Below are 14,711 nucleotides of genomic sequence, written 5' to 3'. Positions count from 1 at the left end.
AAACGGCCAAGGCGTGGTATTTTATGAGTTCATTGATGTTTTTTGATTAATCCCTTAACAGTGTGCTGCTGAAAGATATATTTAACTCTAATATTTATAGAATAAGTCTACTTGGAACATTTATATAGGAGAAAGATTCGTAATTGTGACAAAGTCTACAACAATAGGTCAATTTTGCATTTTCCAACACAAGTCCATTGTGATTTTACGAGTTGTAATCAATTTAGTAACTTTCAACGTGGTGGATATAAACATCAAAGTGTAAATCAAACTACAATCTTGATAATTTTATTAATTTTGCAATTTTATTTCAATTGACTTTACCGCCATCTATTGCCTAATAGCTAAATTAAAAGATATCTTTTGTTCAGAGCCATCTAGCGTACGTTTTTAGTGTCACTAAGACATCGTAAAATCAAATTCTTCGAGGAACAAAAAGTATGCGTGTGATAAACCTACAAAACAGAATTGTACACTGAGATTTGTACTAAAGGTTATTTTTAAACCGTTTCGTGCGCATATTTCAATAATGTCAATAGCTACATTTGACAACATAAAATGGTCGGTTGTTTTATCAGTGACATTTGGCATTTCGCTTCAGTCAGTCGAAGTTAACCGCTGTCAAAGCGGGAATGTGAAATTCTCGTTTGTTGATTCCAAGTGATTGTATCTGAGTGATACGCGGCCTTATATATTAATTTCACCCAACACGATGCCGCCGAGTAGCCTTCGAGTCGTGTACGCGTTCGCCAGAGAAATGCATCCAAAAACTAGTGAAGTTTTCATTCAATACGGCACAGCCGGATTCAGAACCAAGTGAGTAATCATTTTTGAATTATTTATTAGATTGGGTTCCCCCTATTTTAAAATGTACTGGTGCTATCAAATAATTTCAAATTATAATTCCTTATGGCGCGCTTATTAGTATGCAAATGTGTCACGTCGACAAATCACCAAGTAAAGTATAAGACCTATTTGGAATTGCATAAATGACTCACCTATAAGATTGTTTGCAACGGGAAGTTGCCCATCACAACGTCCGTTTAATATTAAGTCAAGTCATTGACCATTAAAACCAAAACAAATGAGTTTTAATACATATTTTTTAATCATTCCAATGACTATAATTAGTGTTTTAATTGAAGAGACCTTGTTCACTTGCGTTTTAACATAATGTAAGAGTGGCATTGAAATAAATTGTAATATGTACAATCGCCTTTTATGTAACTTAGTTACAACCTTGCATGCAAGTCTGCAATGCAGTTCTAAGCCATTTTTTTACTTTGAAACTTTTTAATAGGTAAATAGTATTTAGTATATTTTTGATGGTTTACTTCCTTGATTGTGAAAAAGTAATGTCTTAATAATTCCTTAAAAAAGGAACATGGTTGACACTTTAAAGCTATATAAGAAGTTAACCATGTCTAATTCAATCCTGGCTCTGAATTCTCTGAAAATTCCTGGTCCTGTCCATGCGGATTTAAAAAAATCTATGTAGTAGCCTTAGTGTTCTTCCAGGCAAAGTCTTTCAGCAAGATCCATACAGCTGTTATGTAGATATCTTCTTACAAACATCCATCCAGGCAAACATTAACATTTATTATATAAGTAAGATTACTAAGATATTTTGACCTTATGAAGTTAGGATATTGACTCCATTTAAAAATACATTTATAAAGTGGTACTGAAATATGTTTGGCACGATGCCAATGACTTACCGATGGATAACATCTGTAAATATTTATTGGCAATTCATTTTACAATGATTTTTATATGTACAATATTCCTATAAAATGTTAACTTAGTAATGTATACAAAGATAGAAAAAAATTATTAAATACATTGTTCGCCATAAAATTTAATGCATGTCAGATGTTATTTATTAAAATAATTACGACCATTCAATTAAAAGTTTAGACAGATGGATGTTTGTTATAAGGTATCTCCAGAATGGCATCGTGGATCTCACTAAAATTTGGCATAGAATTTAAACATAGTCTAGAAGAACCCATAGGCTACTATTTTTTTTTTAATTCATGTGGACGGAGTCCTAGGCAACAGCTAGTATCCAAATAAAAGTTATTGTATTGGTCATGGATCTAACAAAAAAAGGGTCTTGATAAACAGAAGGATTGACAAAAAAGTGATCCTATAACAGTTCCGTTTTTTCCTTTCGAGGTATGGAACCTTAAAAAGACTGGAAAGATTTCTACATCTCTTAATAATGCTTACAAATTATGGGAACCATTTATTAACTCATTTTTAGTCATAAGAAAGAACCAATCTTGTTTCAATGTTATTAGATAACAATGTTTGTATAAAGTAGATTACAATCGGCAAACTAATGTAGTAAAGTGGTAAGAATAACATTTATTTAATCAGAATGCGGCCATTTGTTTTATCTATGATTCAAACAGGATTGTTAAGACCACTCCACACTAAAGTTACACACGGCAATACTTTGATGTTAAAATGCTTCAACTGCTAAGGAAACTACTTAGTACACTAAGCAAGTTGTTTTACAATTAATTTATCTTACTAATATTATAAATGCAAATGTTTAGATGGATGGATAAATGTTTGTTTTGTAGGTATCTCCGAAACGGCTGAACAGATCTCACTGAAATTTGGCATAGATGTAGAACATAATCGGGAAGAATACATAGGCTGCTTATTAAGTTTTTTTTATTTCCGCTCAAACGGAATCGCGGAAGACAGCTATGAACTAACCATAATAATGTCTCACGAAAGTTTAAAAAGTGTTCCATTACTCCGAAAATTATTTGAATATATGTTTATGGAAATTTTACATAAGGCCCATGTTACCTCATTTTTATTAGTACCTTGATTATAATTATGTATTATTTAAGTATAATTTTTTCCATTATTTTTCCTTTTATCTTTTCAAAAAAATCTTAATGCCAGGTTACGGTATTCGTGCGTGCGTGTATAGTGTGGATAAGCCTTAACTTATAATCTCTTTAACAAATGATGTTATCGTTTTATTGTCTTTGACTATTCATATATTTTTTGTTACACTTCTTCACTAAAACTAATATCTACTCTTGTTACAAACGTATAAGTTTGATAGTATTATACGATATTTTTTATTGAAGATAAAAATAATTAGCAATCAGTATTATTACGAAGTGTTACAGAATTATTGTCCTTACATTACCCTTTTATATCCTTACACTGTCATATTTTTATACTGCTATCTCTGTTTTTTATCGAACTAATGAGAGAGTTGTCTATATGTTTTGACTAAGACTTAAGATTTGTAGTGAAATTAAATTTAATATAATTATTGGTCATATAATAGACACGTGGTTTGAAGAGCCATATAGGAAGTACTGGAATGTAAACTATCATTGGCCTTATCATTTGTTTAGGCTATGGTTACTATGTTATTCAGCCAAAGCCTTTATACGTGACGAAGTATCGAGTTTCCATTGTTTTATAGATGCGTCAACGTTGTCATTGTAGATATTGTTTCATGTTCTAAGAAAGCTTTGTTAGGAATAAAGTATTTTGTGTGTAGATTTCTTGTACCAATTACAATCTAAGGGACAGCCTTTATGGCCATAGAACGATTCTGAGTGTGAATATTTTTTTTCTATCATAAGGGGCAAATGAGCGATCGGCCACCTGAAATAGCTGAAACAGCGAAGCGACAGCTGCCCATAGACATACGCAACCACATACGCGTTGCCTACCTTCAATCGACAGAGGAAAATGCAGGGTGCAGAGAAAGAAAACGTTTTCCCCTTCCATTCATCCTCTCATCCGGAAAGTCCACTTCCACTTCCCATCCTTTCCTTCTAAGAAAAAGGGTGGGAAGGGAAAGAGGACTAAATTAGGCCTCCGGGACGCACAGTCATCAGACGAAACGCGGAACTGCTTCTACTTCACGCCTGTCTTCTGTGTGGTCGTGGTATTTCACCGGGCGAGCCGGGCCAATTCGTGCGAAGATGCTAAAGCGGGCTCTACCACTGTTAGATTAGGACTTTTAACATCCAATGATAATACGACCTGGGATTTAATTATATGACACCGTCCGAATAAAAAATTAATACTAATATGAAAAATATTTTTATTTTATAAAAGTGTCATTTATCTTTAAAAATGCGAAACTATACTAGTGTTTAAACTTTTTCCAGAGCCAATTTATTGGAGCATGTGGTGTACCGCATGGGACTTTTGGCAGTCATCCGATCTCGTGTGAAAAATGGTAAGTTCCAAAAACATATTGTCTCTTTTCTATTCACAGAGTATAAAAGAGATGACAATATGTTTCGTCAATTCACTATAACATATCGACTAACTTGGTACTATCAATAGAGGATACGATCAATTGTTTGATATGATAGTTCGTTGTACTCTTTTTGGGGTAAACGGTACTGTTGTAGACACTCGACTTGTTTGAAATAAATGTATTGTTTGCAAATTATTGTTGACTTTTAGGTAGTTTAACTGGTAACATTATGTATAGTATACAACATCGATTAAATCTATATGACATTCGTGTTACAATGTTAGTTACAATACTCTTCCGAAACGGCTTAAACGATTATTATGAAATTTTATATACATATAGGTCTGAGAATCGGCTAGTATCTCTTTTTAATTTGGCGCGGACGAAGTCGCAGGCAACAGCTAGTACTATGTACATAGTGAGCCCTAGACAAGGATCTTACATAACGTCCGAGGATGTGGTCAATTGTATCGCAGGACCGGTGAACTATATCTGGCACAACATGCAGTTTCCAGATATAGTCGACCGCACTTTGCCAGCGTGGGCGACTATGGCCTAATCACCCTTAACTTAGGGCAGGCTCCGAGCCCCTCGGCGAGGACGTAAAGTGAGCTGATGATGATGCAGTTGCCACTTACATACCGAACGTTTGTTAATATATTTTAATAAAAAAAAAACAAAATGATATGCATACGAAATAGTGTAATATAAATTATGGTAACACTTTAGTTATAATATCGTGGTATAGTTTTCAGTTTACGACGCAATCTTAACTTTCACTTATTCTTATGAAAGAAGGAACTAGCATTTGGACTTACCTAATGTTGTGATCGTAACTAACATTTTAAACTGTTATATTAAACCGGCTGTCGCCCGCGAATTCGTCCGCACGGAATAAAAAACCCTAATTAGTAGCCTTTGTGTTCTTTAAGACTATGTTCTATGTTTTTGCCAAATTTCATCGAGATCCATGCAGCCGTTCTGGAGATACCTTCTAACAAATATCAATCCATCTAGACTATCGCATCCATTAATCTAGACGTCTATAGAATTAATTGTAACGAAGAAAATGACGTATGTTTGAATACATATATCTTTGAAACTGTTAGTTAAAATTGGAAAATTACTTTTGTAATTGACAGTCTGGTTGTTGAAGGTTATTATACCGTTTATATTTAACGAAATATCGGGTAAAACTGCGGGGCAATACTAGTGCATAAAACCGCAATGACATGGAAATATTTATTGCGTTATGAAATATTTAGTTATCGTAAAATATAAATAGATTTAGGTTTGCGGCTGCACTTCGTAACTACTAGGTCAGGTCGGTAGGTTTATTATCTTATAATAGTTTAGTTCCCATGAGAGATGACCTATTTTACATTCACTGTGGAATATCTGTTTTCTTAACTCTATGCTACCACTGTTGTACAAAGATGTTTGTTTTTTTTTAAATATAGCAATTATAATACGTTTTTCTATCCGGAGTGTCTAGTGAAACTCACTTTTATAAAATGTCAAATATTGATTGACTAAACTTCTTCATTGTAAAATCTATACCTTAAATCTAAGTTCCAAAGACATCTTAATAATACTATAGTTTCGAATGTTTGGATGGATGGATGTTCGTATGAAAATATCTCGAGAACGGCTGTATGGATCTCGATGAAATTTAACATAGATGTAGATCATAGTCTGAAAAAACACATCGGGTACTAATTAAGTTTTTTTCAATACTGCACGGATAGAGTCACGGGCGACAGCTAGTATATCAATAGACGAAATATTGCGAATCAAACAGTAAACTTAAAAAGATATACCACTGGTACAGTTTGGTTACATCGAGACGTTACGTGTTTTTTACTATTCCGTGATAGTTGGCGATTATTCTTAAAATAGTTAAAAGAAAGCACTCGTAATGTCTGCTTTATAACTAGTAGTTTAGTCAATAGGATATGTTTTTATACAATTGTTTCAACAATGGATACCCGCAGGAATGTTGGAGCAAATCGTACCTGAGATCGGCCGTCTCCGGTGCGACGTTCGCGGGTCGCAATGCGGTCCGTGTTATATTTGGAACACGCTGTATCTTTGTAAATTCAATATAAGCTAAGGATGTTATGCACACAAGTTTCATTATTGGTATTTGAGTAACTATCGAATTTAGAACGAGCCGCACAACAATTTGAATTGATTATCGTAAATACATTTTAATTCTTGTTTAAGTACAGTTTTTCATTCTAAGCATTAATATAGGGAAAAATAATAATTTTAAAAGCACTATTTTACGTATAAACGAGTAAACTTTGCCAAGTTGGTCTCCGAGCGTTCAATAAGAGTTTCCCATATGAAAGCGAAGGATGCTTAGATGGCAAAGATGTTCAACATAATAGATGGGACATTATTGATCAAATCTTACGCTAGAAAAATGTACCACTGACAGTGAGCGCTTATATTCTATATATTTAATGGAATGTGTTCGTAATGTCCTTTCTGTAAATTGAAACTCTTTGTTAGGTTACAAATTCATGGAAAACAAGCAAGTTCCCTTTGTAGTCTTTAAAAAGGTTATTTGTAGTGCATTTAAGAGTAGTAAAGAGCTTTACTACCGGCGTTTTGACTTCAAAAAGGATCGTTTGTAGACATTGGTTTGGAAATGACTTGAGTGTTCATATATACGTTGGTTTGTGGTAACTTGTGTATCAGATTTATGGAACTTTTCTGATTAATTTAGATTATAGTTTAGTATATGTTACTAATATTATAAATGCGATTTTTTTGAAGGATGGATGTTTGAAAGTGAAGGCTTAACGGACCTTATTGAAATTTGACATAGATGTAGAACATTGTCTGGAAGAACACATAGGCTATTTATTAAGTTTTTTATTAATTCCGTGCGAACGGAGTCGCAGGCGACAGCTAGTAATTTCATGAAATAAAGTTAGGTTAGAAAACACCTAAAAATATAGTAATACCTTATTTCCATTGCTCATATACTTATTATTTACATATGAATGGAAGTATGGCTTGTCGGACCCATAGTCCGACACGGCCTGATTGAAACATTAGCTTGTCGGACATATAGTCCGACATGGCAGCTAACATGTTAAACAATTATAAAATTATTAGTTAAGGTTATATAAAAATAAACAACACAACAATATTATAATTTATTTATTCTCCAGTCAAATATAGTGGAAGTCAATAACGTAAGTTTTTCACGACGGCGCTTGCTTCTATGAGTTAGTTATTCCACGTATTTTACAAAATTGGGTTACTTAACTATCTCCCATAGAATATACAGGATGTTATTGTTTTTATTTGATAGAAAATATTACGTAACTGTTTGCTTTGAACAAACTCAAACAGCTTTACCGCAATGCAATGAATTGGCACAACGCCAACGAGGTAGCTTTTCAATTTATACCTTTTGTCAAAGGATATCGTTATTCGTCTTCGGTATTTGGGACAGTAACTGCTGCAGAGCCGTTTAATGATCCCTAAGGAGTATTTTAGTATGGATGAGACTTAAGCAAACATCAAATGACTGATTGTAACAAGATTAGAAATCGAAGACTACCTATGTTTTTAAAATGAATATGCTACACTCATAGTTTGCAAGAGTTTACTAAGTGTAGATTCAACATGATACATCTACACTAAGAAACTGTTTGTAATGATAAGGTGAGATAATTATGATCTAGTCAGATAGAAATCTGGAACCTTTAGCTATGATTCCAAAATCAAGTATACGTCTTTTCAAATATCTTGGCGTATAAAGGTCATTTGTGCGCTGCATATTGTTTTTCATGGTGTGTTGCGCAGCGACTCGTACAATATTCCGAGCCGCCAAGATATCTGACGACCTCAATCCTTATTTCTGATATAATAAATTTATACAATTTCTTCTTTGTTCTCAGGTCGCACGATCGGTATAATGATAACTGCGTCCCACAATCTGGAGCCAGACAACGGTGTCAAACTGATCGATCCCGATGGCGAAATGCTGGAACAGAGCTGGGAGGAGATCGCCACGAGGCTAGCTAATGTCAGGTATAATGCTTTTGAAAAATCTTTGGGTTATCGCAGCACTGTGAAGTATCGCCTGATTGTTACTAAGGAAGTCACCTACTGCCGATTTTTTTTTATATCATATGGTGGCAAAGGGCGATCGTACCAGAATTCGCCGAGATAGGGAAGCGACTGATTCCCATAGGCATTCGCAATTGCAAACGCGTTGCCTTTTTTAATAGACGGAACGGGGGATTTAAGGGGTCGTACAGAAAGAGAGTATTTCCCTTTCCTATGCAACCCCTTTTTCGTCATATATACTTCTCCTTCCCATCCTTTCTTTTAGATAAAATGGCTAGCTATAATTTGCTAAGAGAAATTTACATTAAATTATTTCTTAAAAGCTGGCAGTCACAAATGGTTTCTGTTTACTTAGATATAATATTTGTGTTATGTTGTATCGTTGCAGTGACAATGACTTAGAATCAACAACGGAGCAGATAATAAAGGAAGTGAACGCGGACATGGCGCTCAAGGCATCCGTCTTCATTGGCATGGACACCAGGTGAGTTATTATACACCTTTATGTACAGTTTGAGAATTAAATTTGCTTCCCACTTAACACTCACGACAACCCCCCACCCTCCCTTGATCGTCGGCTAATCCACCACCCATTTCCTAGGCTAGTGATCCCCTAGTTTAGATTGTTAGCTGTATAGTCTACTAACTGTTGCCCGCGACTCCGTTTGCGTGGGATTAAAAAAACCATAATTAGTAACCTATGTGTTCTTCCAGACTATGTTATATATGTATGCTAAACTGCATCGAGATCCGTTAATCCATTCCGGAGATACCTTCAAACCAACATCCATCCATTCAAACATTCGTATTTATAATATTAGTAAGGTATAAGAGCACAATATAGAATCCTAAATATAACACATTATTGTTTTAAGGTACACAAGTCCCCGTCTCGCTGCGGCGGCGGTGCACGGTGTGATCGCGCTGAAGGGCACGCCCAAGGAGTTCGGCATCGTCACCACACCCATACTGCACTACTGCGTCAGATGTCGCAACGACAACACCTACGGCACTCCCACTGAAGAAGGTACATGCACACACATACTGACATAACATATTGTCGTCTCTTTTCTATGCAAATAACATGAGTGGGATGACAATATGTGTCAAAATAGTAAGATATTACTCTGTGTTGTACCCTCTCACCTTTTCCTTGTTCCTAAACATGGATACATTATTAGACTATCTTAACAATCTTTTTTTTGTTATAAACATTAGTCCATAGAGTGAGAGGCAGTGATAAGAAACGGGAGAGAGTAAGGGAGATGAGGATAGAAATTATGCTGAATAAAAAAAAAGATGGCCAATAGCATAATGATTGTCAATTTGTAAAATGATTGCCAATTTGTAAAATAATTGCCAGCTGTAAAATATATTATTACAGGTTATTACGAGAAGATAGTAGGAGCGTTTAAGAACATACGTGAGAAGTTACCAGTGGGGGGAGAGTACACCACCACTTTGTATGTGGACGGTGCTAATGGAGTCGGTGGAAAGAAACTCAACATTATAAAGAAGAGTCTAGGAGATGAGCTGGATCTCGTGTTGTACAATTTAGGCGGGAATGGAGGAAAATTAAATTTAAATGTATGTATATTTATATATTAATTTTGGATTTGTCAAATGTGAATTCAATTCTTTAAATGTAAAATAAATCTTACTAATATTATAAATGCGAAAGTTTAAATGGATGGATGTTTGTTTGAAGATATCTCCAGAAATAAGCGTCAATAGCCTAATGGTTAAGGGTAGGGATTACCGATCACGAGGTCGGAGGTTCGAATCCCGACATTCGATTATTGTCGTAAATCATATCCTAACACAAGTCTAGAGCTTAGTTGGAATGGTAAAAAGAAAAATTAGTAAATTTACAAAAAAAATCTGCTAATATTTTATTTAAAAAAAAAACGGCTTAACATATCCTTATGAAATTTGGTACACATGTAGATGCTACTTATTAAAGTTTTTTTTTAATTCTGCTCGGACGGAGACGCAAGGAACATCTAGTATAATAATAATGGATGAGTAATAGTAAAAAAAAACATGACAAAAGCTTTAGGTTTTTTATATGACACTGTTAATTTTCTTGTAAAACTTTAAGTGTTAGTTTAATTAGTGTTAATACATTAATATTTTAAATATACATTAATAAATGTATAAAATACATTTTCAGTGTGGTGCGGACTTTGTAAAAGTATCACAACAAGCCCCCGTTGGAGTAGAACATAAGCCGTGGCAGAGAGTGGCATCACTTGATGGTGATGGAGACAGGATTGTTTATTATTATTTAGATGACAAGTATGTATTATATCTTACTAATATTATAAATGCAAATGTTTGGATGGACGGATGGATAAATGTTAGAAGGTATCTCCAGAATGTCTATACAGATCTCGCTGTAATTTGTAGAACATAGTCTGGTAGAAAATAGGTTACTAGTTAAGTTTTTCTTTCTTAACTCCGCATATACGGAGTCGCGCGCTACAGCTAGAAATTAATGTAAAGCGGAAAGATTTTTATTTTTATATGTAGCAAAGTCAAACGCTACTGGACCAATTTCACATGATGTATTTTTGTCTGTCTGTCTCTGTGTATGTCCATAAAGCCACGTTTGTTCCGGATAATGTCCGGAACGACTGGACTGGACTGATTTTGACGGGACTTTGTCAGGAAGGTAGCTGAAGCATATAGGCATGTTATAAGCTACTTTTTAAATTTTGCGCTTTCGTTGATGGCGATTTCTAATAGTTAATATTGTGGTTGTTCAGAGAGAAGATGCACCTGTTAGACGGAGACCGTATCGCGACGCTACTGGCGAGTTACATAACGCAGTTGTTGAGCGCGTGCGGAGCTCAGCTGAGGCTGGGCCTGGTGCAGACTGCGTACGCCAATGGAGCCTCCACACAGTATATCACACAACAACTTGTTAGTCAACATTTCTAATATTTAACGCAGAAATTTACCAAGACGGCTGTCAGAATTTAAAATTATAGTACCCTAAAAATGACTAAGTTAACAAAACTGTTATAGTCGGGTCAGACAGACCTCAAGTGGAAGCAATTCCGCGTACAATCTGATGAGTGTGCATGCCGGTGTCCTTTCTTTATCTCTTCCTCTTCCTACACTTTTGTAATAATAAAAAAATAGACGTAAATTTAACGAATAGGGAAGAGATATCTCTCTTCAATACTTTCTCTTTTAGGTCTTAATTTTTCTACTTATCATAGATTGTCTAGTCAGTGGGTAGTTTTACATAATATGTTATATATATATAGATTTATATAATATATATAGATTTTGCATACATTTGTATAGAAAGTGCCAGTGACATGTGTGAAGACGGGCGTGAAGCATTTACACCACGCGGCGCAGGCGTACGACATCGGAGTTTACTTTGAAGCTAATGGACACGGAACTGTACTTTACAGTGAAAACGCTAAAAATACTATAAAAAAGATCGCTGAAGAAGGGTGAGTTATTTAATATTATTAGGCCATTAAAATTAAAACTAAATATAAACTGAAGATATCTCTTCCGGTGGGCATAAGTCAAGGGCATAAGTCAAATTAAATTATGACAGCTCACTAGCGCCCCCATGTCAATATTAAAAAAGTAGCACAATAGGCTTGTGTATTGAATTGTCGTCTTATGTGTCATTTTCTATCCCTATGTAAAGCTTATAGACCAACAAGGATATCTGACTCGGTGGGCATAAGTCAAAGTAAATTATAACAGCTCACTAGCGCCCCCAATAAAAGTACGAAAAATTGGTGTAACTTCCTATGTAGGGAATTTTGGCACTTATAACGAATACAATTTCGAAACTTTCTTTAAATCTAGTCAATCTTACTAATATTATAAATTAGGATGGATAGATGTTTGTTTGAAGGTGTCTCCAGAACGGTCCTATGGATGTCGCTGAAATTTGTCATAGATGTAGAACATAGCCTGGAAGAACACATAGGCTACTGACTAAGTTTTTTTTTAAATTCCACACGGAGTCGCGGGCGACAGCTAGTATATAATATTGTATTGTATTTTCCAGTGAGGTGGAGCAACGTAAATCAGCAGGTCTACTGCTGCAGTACATAGACATGACGAACGAGACAGTGGGCGACGCGCTCTCTGACCTGTTCCTGGTGGAGACGGCGCTGTGTGCACGCGGGCAGGGTGCGAGACAATGGATGCAGGCCTACACTGATCTACCCTGTAGACAACTCAAAGTCACCGTACAGGTAAACTGTCACATTTTCTCTAACTTAAACTTGTAAATCTCGCATGAAATTAAAGTAATTCTGCGTTTTGTCTTATGAGTGTGCGTACCAGAGGAATCATTTTAGTCGTTACCCTTCCCTTTTCTTCTAAGGAAAGCATGAGAAGGGGGTTTGATGGAGAAGGCGCATAGGAAGAGAAAATATTCTATTTCTGTGCGTCTCCACCTCCGTTGATCAAAAGTAGGCAATTCATTTGTAATTCCGGATGTCTACAGACAGCGGTCGCTTCGCCGTTTTGGCAAAATCATAATAAAAAATAATGGCTTAGACGAACATATTCTGGGATAGCACAGGCTACTATAGGTTTTTAAAAACTAAACAAAATATTTCAGGACCGTAACGCCATATCGACGACTGACGCTGAGCGTGTGTGCACCTCCCCCGAGGGTCTGCAGACGAGGATCGAGGAGCTGGTGTCCGGGTACAGCAGCGGGCGCGCCTTCGTGCGTCCCTCCGGCACTGAGGATGTTGTCAGAGTGTACGCTGAGGCGGACACGCAACAGGTATGTTGTATAAGAGTTTCCACTGCTAAAATACCTTTATAAAAACATAAAGAAATTCAAGGAATGAAGATTTTGTATACCTTGATCAGAAATATGAAAATCCTCGCAATATGCCTTAATGCACTTTTAAAGTAACGTAATATAAAAGATCGAAGCGCCATAAGCTAAGACTTTCAAATATATTTTTAGTTCGAGTATACAATTGTTTTTTTAGTGGAAATCTACTCTTAATGTAGTGTGCTTGATTAGTATATTTAACAATAAAAAATACAAGACATTGGATTAAAGGTAACCTATGAAAAAACATTCCTATAAAAACAGATTTTCAAATATCTTAAAACTTTTGCTATATCTCTTTGCTATTTACATCTTAATAATGATTTCTGAAACATCTGTATAACAAAATAAATTCATTATTATCTTAATTTTTAGAACACCTGTATATCATATAATGTAGTATGTGGAACACCCTGTATAAATGAAATCATTATATTTTTCCAGTCGGCAGACAAATTGTCAGCAGAAATAGCGCAGGCAGTGTTTGACTTGGCGGGAGGAGTCGGCAGCAGACCTGAGCTGCCTGCATAGACCATCACAAATGTTAGAAAACACGACAAGTATCTTAAAATCTTTTCAAAATAATTGTCCTTAAGAGATTATTTTTAATATTTTATATTTTATTGGAAAATAAGTACACTGAAATACGTTTATAATCAAAATAATTATGTTATTGCTTTAGTTAATCAGTTTCAATAATTTAAAATGAAAATAGTAATAATTGTAATACAAAATATTTAATTATTCCAATCAAATTTGAATCTTAGACAAATAATAATAAGGTCTTCATCTCAAATGACGAAATTTGTGTTCATTTAATTAGTAAGATCTTTAGACTAAGGCATGTTTAAATAATTTTAATTTTCATAACTTTATGATTATAATATAAATATGACACTGCCGTAATGTTATATCACTTTGAAGAGTTTCCAAAATTAAAACTAAAAAATTATTTAAGTTTAAAAAAAAATTATACAGTCGAACCTAGATAACCGAGAATTGTGTAAAATCTTGGGTTAAATAGAAACCTCTAATCATGGATTTCTGAATCCTAAATTTCTGTGTATACATATTGCAATCTCTGTGTTGTCAGAGCGACGACATGTTTTATATAGATTTTGGTCTCAGAAACCCACGGTAAATGCCAGAAAAATATCGCGGTCTTTTGGACTCTTGTTTAACCTGGTTCGACTGTATAATTTTATATTTGAATAATCTTCTTGTTTTTCTGTGTCATCATGCCAAGTTAAAAATTTGTATATGAACAATACAATCTTATTTACCCCAAAGTTTAACATATTTGCTGTAACTTGATACTATTGGCCATTTTCTATAGTAATTTTGTTTACAAACTTTAGATCTAGTATTGGCATGAACTATTGTAATAAATTTTAAAAACCCCGTCCAATATTTCACTTTATATGTCTTTATCACCATTATATGTCTTTACCATGAACATTACGACGAAAAAAAAATATTAAATTCTTTTTTAATTTTTTTAACGGACGCATGCCGAATTATTTCACGCAT

At 34.7% G+C, this 14,711-nt stretch overlaps 1 protein-coding gene across 1 annotated transcript; it reads left to right on the top strand.

The window, feature by feature from the left end:
- Positions 1-596: 596 nt before the first annotated feature.
- On the top strand, positions 597-13,807 carry nst (phosphoglucomutase 3-like protein nst). Its single transcript, XM_013310316.1, has 12 exons — positions 597-816; positions 4,161-4,231; positions 8,176-8,308; positions 8,736-8,831; positions 9,223-9,374; positions 9,732-9,934; positions 10,521-10,645; positions 11,116-11,272; positions 11,663-11,817; positions 12,393-12,582; positions 12,954-13,124; positions 13,626-13,807. The coding sequence occupies exons 1-12, from the start codon at positions 713-715 to the stop codon at positions 13,710-13,712; spliced, it is 1,644 nt and encodes a 547-aa protein (XP_013165770.1). The 5' UTR covers positions 597-712; the 3' UTR covers positions 13,713-13,807.
- Positions 13,808-14,711: the final 904 nt, after the last annotated feature.

This window comes from Papilio xuthus, unplaced genomic scaffold, assembly GCF_000836235.2.
Source record: "Papilio xuthus unplaced genomic scaffold, Pxut_1.1 DF827756.1, whole genome shotgun sequence".
Lineage (NCBI taxonomy): Eukaryota > Metazoa > Arthropoda > Insecta > Lepidoptera > Papilionidae > Papilio > Papilio xuthus.
The sequence above is the reverse complement of the archived record's forward strand: the minus strand, read 5'-3'. Positions and strand labels throughout refer to the sequence as shown.

What these genes read in the sequence shown, in the direction of transcription:
- nst (XM_013310316.1), top strand. Translation starts at nt 713, where the DNA reads ATGCCGCCGAGTAGCCTTCGAGTCGTGTACGCGTTCGCCAGAGAAATG. An exon ending in TTCATTGGCATGGACACCAG is followed by an intron (nt 8,832 to 9,222) that starts GTGAGTTATTAT and finishes TATTGTTTTAAG; the next exon opens with GTACACAAGTCCCCGTCTCG. An exon ending in CTGAGGCGGACACGCAACAG is followed by an intron (nt 13,125 to 13,625) that starts GTATGTTGTATA and finishes ATATTTTTCCAG; the next exon opens with TCGGCAGACAAATTGTCAGC.